Here is a 6,535-nt window from a genome sequence, read left to right as displayed (position 1 = left end):
TAAAACTGGAAGGGACAACATTCCAAGGAAAAAACTGAACACCACACACTATACATTCACAGCCCTGTCGAAACCAGCAAGAAGGGAAGACTCCTTTCATATCCTTGCAATATGACAGCTCACAAGCCATTAATACCTAATCATCGGGCGGCGGCAGCCCCAACAGTACCGGAACACCACCCTGGGAAAACACCGATAGAACCCTGAAAAGTCAGCAGATGTTGCTCGAAGACGGGGGAATCCCAAGAAATGGGGCGATAGATACTCTCTTCAACACCATCCTTAAATCGTATCCATCACGACCACCGTCACCAGGCTCAACAACTGTCACACCCTGCTCATCCTTCATCTGCTTCATTTTATCCTCACAATCATGGGATCGCCTCTAGTTTATGGAGGAAGCCGTTAATTCAAACCCGATCAGGAGGAAAGTAGTCTAGAAAAGTAAGCAGGGCCGTGCCTGTATCACCCAGTTCTCCGTTTGTTCTGCGCATAAATTTTTTGACTCCGAAGATTGGAATGTCACCTGCCTGAAGTTGTGCCTTGATGTCGTTTGCACTAATGTCTATAACATGTATGGGGGTTTTCTTTTTTGCTTTCCTGACTGCAATGCGTACGTCGCCATTGTATATGTGACAGATGCTTCACGAAGCTGTCGGAATTAGCAGAGAAAATACGAGTGCAACCATACAGGGCCTGGGAGCAAGGTAGAGTTAGAATCCTTGAGGGTCTCTTCTCAGACTAGCCTCACCTGGTCCTGGTCCACGTTGATCGTTGGAATCTCCTCAATGATTTAACACTTTAAGGGACTCCTAGGGTCCTCATCATATTTAAAGTTTAATGAATATAGGCAACTCGGTGTTGAAGACACCTGGAGCTGAAGGCTTGAGTAATGTTGGCAGTATTCAGAAGTGGTTCAACAGAAACACTGCATAAAGCTTAACAGTATTTATTTACTAACTTAACCACTAATACAAAGGGTGCTTGATTACTTTAGATTGGCGTCAGAAAGTCTATGGTTGCATTAGCGAGACTCTTGACGTCTTGCTGAACGACTCGGATCCACTGGTGGGAAATCACCTAACTTAACACAGTTGACAGCCAATCATTAACATGGCAACCTAACTGTCGGTATGCAAAGGGATCACAAGAGTTCCAACTGGGTACTCGGGTAATGATGATATGCAATAAACACAACTACACTGTCAATGGGACAGGCAATAACATGCACAATAATAATATCACACAATACTGAATGTGTGGTGTATGTGAAGCTCACATTCACAGATGAGTGAAATGCCGTAATACCTCACAGATAAACACACATACACCGTCGGGTGTTTTCACCTATAACCTGTGTCAGGAATGAGTAGGTAAGAACTGTGGTTGATCCCTCAGATCAACACAGACAGACACAATAAAACAATGACAAGATCTTGTACTTACAGATGGGGGTACCTCTCTTATTAACTCACTCACTCAGGCCCATTTATGCAAGCCCTCATAGGTGGCCTGATATCTGGTTTCCTTGTTCTGAAGTGAGATCATTGACGACAGGTTTTCCCACAAACCGTACTTGACACGGGGTATTCGCAGGAGGGCGTGCTGTATGTATAACCGACACACGCACACACTCTGGCACTGGCGGTGAGTAAGGGTGGTGACGTCATGTGGTACAGTGAGGGCGGCGGCGGGCAGCTCGAGGCTACACGATTGGGACAGAGTGGCAACTGGCTGCTGCAGGTTATATGGTACCATGCACTACACTGTACACTGTGGTACAGGTACACTGTGGTAAAAGTCACACACAGATTACTTAGGCGGCGGCACTGCCTTAGTTCAGTCTAGGTCACTCACAACGATCTCCACTTGTCACCAGGGGTTACCTGATACCAGTCTGTTTCACTCTGGTGATTTTGTCACTATAGGCTTCTGAACAATATATTCACAATTGTGAATCTGAGCGAGTGTTGGTATATCAAAAAGACGCTGAGTTTATCTTGACGGTGAGGAATGGATGGTGTTCAGTCTATTGGCCGATAGACAGAACAGGACATGTCCTGTGTGTAAGGGCTTCCTCACGAGAATGCTCTGCAAGAGGCTGCTGGGCATCTCGTGGGACACAACACAAAATGTTACAATTTGAACAATAGCATTGGAGCAAATGAGCGGGAACCAATCATATTGACCGTTCCCTGATCAGTAGCAGAGGTGACGTCATGAACACGTCATGACCACGTCCACAGCTGTTATTCTCCATCGCCCCGGTTGAGGTTGACCTCAGGGTCAGACTTTGCCGCCTCGCAGGAGTCTTCTCTCTCTCTCACGCTTCGCACTGGCCAATGTACTCACTGACCCTTTGTGGCAAGTATGCTTAACTTCCCTGCATCTACTTTCTGCCTGGATTGTGCACTGCAATGTGCCATTCAAGTCAGCTGTGGGAGAATCTTGAGAGACCATTCTCTTACAACACCCCCCAACAAAATGACCGAGATCCACAGAGTGGTGCTCGTTCTAACCTCTCACACGGCTGACTACACGTGCACGTCCTGAGTGCACGTGGTGCGTCCGGGTCGAGCAGGCCCCGTTTTCTATAATTCTAGGCGAGGCGGGTCCTCATCTAGACTATTTCCTTCTGGTAAGTGAGGCATTTCTTCAGTCACCGGGTCACATGTGGCTCTCTGTTCAGGTCATGAGCAGGCACTGTGGTCGGACGTAGCTCCAGGTCTGGGTCGGCTCAACGCCTCGAAACCCGGAGTGGCACTAGTCTGTCCACTGCCTCTCTCCACCTGTGTCATGCCTGAAACATCAGAGACACACTGGGAACCAGTGTCCGGTGATTCGTGTTGCATTACCTCGCTCATGTCTCCCTCGTTCGACGTCTCGTTGATCACCCTGACCTACTCAACCAGTCAGCACCTACTGCTGAGAGCAGTAGGTTGTCAATCTGTCCTGTCGATGTCGAGGCCCGTGGTTCTCTCCTGTTCTTAAATCTTACATGCTTCTTTGGCTTTGTGGATACATCTACAGATGGGTCTTCGTAGCATTTGAGCATGTTGTCGTGGTACTTCTTCCTGGCACCATCGACGTCGAGCACGTAGTTTAACGAGTGCGAACACTCCACTACTGTGAATGGGGCCCTTCCACTGCAGCAAGAGCTTGTTCTTGCTAGTGGGAAGTAACAAAGTACCTTGTCACCTTCATTGAACTTGCATTCTTTAGCTTTTTTGTCGTATGTTTGCTTCTGGTACTCCTTTGCTTTTACTAGCTGTTCTCGGGTCAGCTGACAGGTGTTCTTCAGCTTTTCCTGTAGATCAGTGACATACTCGTACGTCGTCTTGGTTCAGGGGTACAGTCATCGCCTTCCCATAGGTTCCTCAGTATCCGCAGGGGGCCTTTAACTGTGCGACTGTACAGAAGCTCGAAGGGTGAGAACCCTGTGCTAGCCTGTGGCACCTCCCTGTAGTCAAACAACAAAGGGTTGATATACCTGGGCCACTCCCGAGGCTGTTCGATGCACATTCTCTTCAACTTCTTCTTGAGAGCGCCAGTGAAGCGTTCTACCAAACCGTTTCCCATAGCATGATATGGCGTGGTGAAGGATGCTCTCGCTATGAGCAGACGTCTGACTTGGTCCATCATTTCGCTGGTAAAGCTGTATCCCTCGGTTGCTATGGATCCACTCAGGTATACCAAGGCGACTGAAAAAACCTACCAGGGCTTCCGCTACCGTTGACGTCTCGATGTTTTTCAGGGCAGCTGCTTCTGGGTACCTTGTTGCGTGATCGACCATGGTCTGGATGTACTTACTGCCGTCCGTTGCACTCGGTATGATCGGACCAACCAGATCAATGCTGACCAGCTTGAACGGCTGATCAATGATGGGTAGGGGCTGAAGCTTCCCGGGCTTCACCCGTCTTTGATCAGTAGTGCGCTGACAGGTGTCACACGAGCGAGTGTAACACTGTATTTTCCCAGTAATTCCTGGCCAGTAGAACACAGCTTGTATCTGCGCACTGGTCTTTGCGTGACCCATATGACCTATGACCACTTCATGACCTAAGCGGAACGCAGCCAATCTATGCTCCTGTGGAACAACGAGTTGGTCCCAAATGTCGTGAGGCGTCTCAACACTGCGCACGAGTTTCCCATTATGGTGCAAGTACCAGTACTTGCGTTCCTGGTGTTGGAAAACTTTTTTCTCCTCAGCATACCTACGTATCTGGGCTAATGTTGGGTCGCTCCCTTGGACATCAATAAACTCCTTTGCGACACTCCTTGAATGTCTCGTAATTTCAAATGTTTTTCTGGGCGAGTCGGCTTGTTGGTCTCTGGACCTCGTAGTGACAGCTGCCACGAGCAAGTTACCTGTTAATGGAGTTGCTGTTGCTTCAACCAGAGGTTTTGCTTCTCTCTCCATAACTTCACAGCTTGCCTTCTCTCCCTTATTCTTCAGCTGGGTGAGGGTGTGGTCACTCCCTGTGACGTCATCCCCAGGCGAGTCACCCTTGGCTTCAGTTGACTGAGTGTGGCTGCACTCAGCTGAGGCAGAAGCTTCCTCACTGTCCCCCGTTTTCTTCGAGGGTGGACTCGGGCAATCAGAAACTCTCGGAACATTTCCCATTAAAAGTCCATATACAGCACGTTCCTGTTGAACGGCACGAATTTTACCTTTGATGTAAGGTGTGTCGACCCACACATACACCTCCACTATCTCTTTAGCATAGCCATTTGGGAATTTAACATAGATATGTCTACCTGTCTCAGATCCTGGCTTTACTAGACTTTTTCTTACCATGTGGGTAGTGGCGCCTTGGTCACGGAAGATTTTCGCCGATTTTCCGTTAACATTTCCGTCTACTTCCTCAAGGGTCCAAGCTAGTGGATCCTTTCCGACGTTGGGATGTATCTTACCACTTGAGCTCACACCTGCTATGTAGCCTGATTTCGGTTTTACCTTGCAATCAGCTGCACGATGACCTGGCTTACCACAGGTGCAGCACATGTGCACATGCTTGTTGGAGGAGTTTCCCTGCTCCCCCGACACACCAGTCTTAGGCTTAGCTCCCTCGCCAATACCTGTAGCATGATGCTTCTCGTGCGGCTTCACCCCTTTCACCTGTCTCCTGGCCCCAGCCCACAGATCAGCTTGCTTGGCCAAAGACAGATTTGACACAACTTCTTGCTCTTTGAGCTTGACACGCAGAGACGATTCGCATGCTTTTAAAAACTTTTCACGAATCATCAGTTGATAGAACTCCATGCTTCCAGGAGCAGTCTCCATGAGTTCACAGTAACGGTTTAGACTCGATTCTAACCGCTGTAACATTAACACATATGTCTCTCCTTTTTGCAATTGAGCTCTACGGAAATTCTCTTGCATCCGGTCTGCAATGATGCCAAAACCGTTCAGCATCACTGTTGTCAATGCCTCGTAATCTCCGCGCTGGTGTGGACCCAGACTGTGGTAGATAGTTAGTGCTTTACCCTTTAACAACGCACTAAGAGCGAGTGCCCACTTTGATCTTTCCCACCCGCAATCAGCGGCGTGACCTTCGAAACGCTTGATGTATGCATCCATCGAGTCGCCCCTTTCATGAAAGTTAGCTAGTTTAGGTAGTTTGACAGTCTTACCTTGTTCAACGTTAGTCTCTGTTGAACGACCACTTGTCTGGTCATTCTGCCTTACTTGTAACTGCATGAGAGCTATGCGTTCAGTACTCTCTCTGTTCTGCTGATTAATCCAGCGTTTGTTTTCCTCTCTCTTGCTGCTCAGTCCAGAGTTTACTTTCTCTGTCCTGCTGATCAGTCCAGAGTTTACTTTCTCTGTCCTGCTGATCAGTCCAGAGTTTCATAGCTTGCTCTGCTACTTTATTCCCTTCGAATTCCAACTCCCTAACTTGGTTACGGTATTCCTCTAAGGTGAATAACTGCGAGCCTGTAATACCTACTCTTTGAGTTGGTGTCGTCTACAAGGACCTTTTGGGCTGAGATTCTTCCCCGTAGAATCCCCCCAACGAAGTATTTAAAGCGCTAGATTCCGGTATGACTCCGTTTTTTTCTGCAGCTCGCGATTCTAGTGACATCATTCTCGGTGACGTCACCCACAGGGGTCTCTACCTCCAAGTTGTCTCTCACTGGGGTCTCTCCCACTGTGTTATCTCTCACCGGGGTCTCACCACCGATAGCTTCATCCAATGTGATGAGACTCGTGCACGCCACCTCAGTACTACCCTGCATGTGTGCTTGTAGCATCACCTCTTCCACGGCCCTCAAGTGCTGCTCCACTCGTTCCTTACACTCTTGCTCAGTAAGAGTGTCGTAGTCGTCAGGTCTACGAGCGGTCAAGGCCTGGTGAAGATGCAGGTAGAGCTGTTTGTACTCTACACACTCAGACATACTGGTGGTGTGTGTACCTAACAGGGTGTTAAACGTCCTCTGAATACTGCTCGTCACTTTTGAATTTTCAGGGAAAATTTAAGTGCGAAATTTTACTTTACAACCTAGCTCATAGGTTCCAACTAAGCCAATCACG

The 6,535-nt window shown here is 48.4% G+C and overlaps 1 protein-coding gene across 1 annotated transcript; it reads right to left on the bottom strand.

The window, feature by feature from the left end:
• Positions 1-211: 211 nt before the first annotated feature.
• LOC138363553 (uncharacterized) lies at positions 212-5,701 on the bottom strand. Its single transcript, XM_069322910.1, has 3 exons — positions 3,491-5,701; positions 2,999-3,307; positions 212-385 (listed from the first exon to the last, which is right to left on the bottom strand). The coding sequence occupies exons 1-3, from the start codon at positions 5,699-5,701 to the stop codon at positions 212-214; spliced, it is 2,694 nt and encodes an 897-aa protein (XP_069179011.1).
• Between the last annotated feature and the right edge of the window lie 834 nt (positions 5,702-6,535).

The sequence above is a fragment of the Procambarus clarkii genome, chromosome 1, assembly GCF_040958095.1.
Source record: "Procambarus clarkii isolate CNS0578487 chromosome 1, FALCON_Pclarkii_2.0, whole genome shotgun sequence".
Taxonomy (NCBI): domain Eukaryota; kingdom Metazoa; phylum Arthropoda; class Malacostraca; order Decapoda; family Cambaridae; genus Procambarus; species Procambarus clarkii.
This window is presented reverse-complemented; position numbering and strand designations above follow the sequence as displayed.

What these genes read in the sequence shown, in the direction of transcription:
- LOC138363553 (XM_069322910.1), bottom strand. Translation starts at nt 5,701, where the DNA reads ATGCAGTTACAAGTAAGGCAGAATGACCAGACAAGTGGTCGTTCAACA. An exon ending in CAGCCTCGGGAGTGGCCCAG is followed by an intron (nt 3,308 to 3,490) that starts GTATATCAACCC and finishes ACTGATCTACAG; the next exon opens with GAAAAGCTGAAGAACACCTG. An exon ending in CCACAAAGCCAAAGAAGCAT is followed by an intron (nt 386 to 2,998) that starts GTAAGATTTAAG and finishes TCCATAAACTAG; the next exon opens with AGGCGATCCCATGATTGTGA.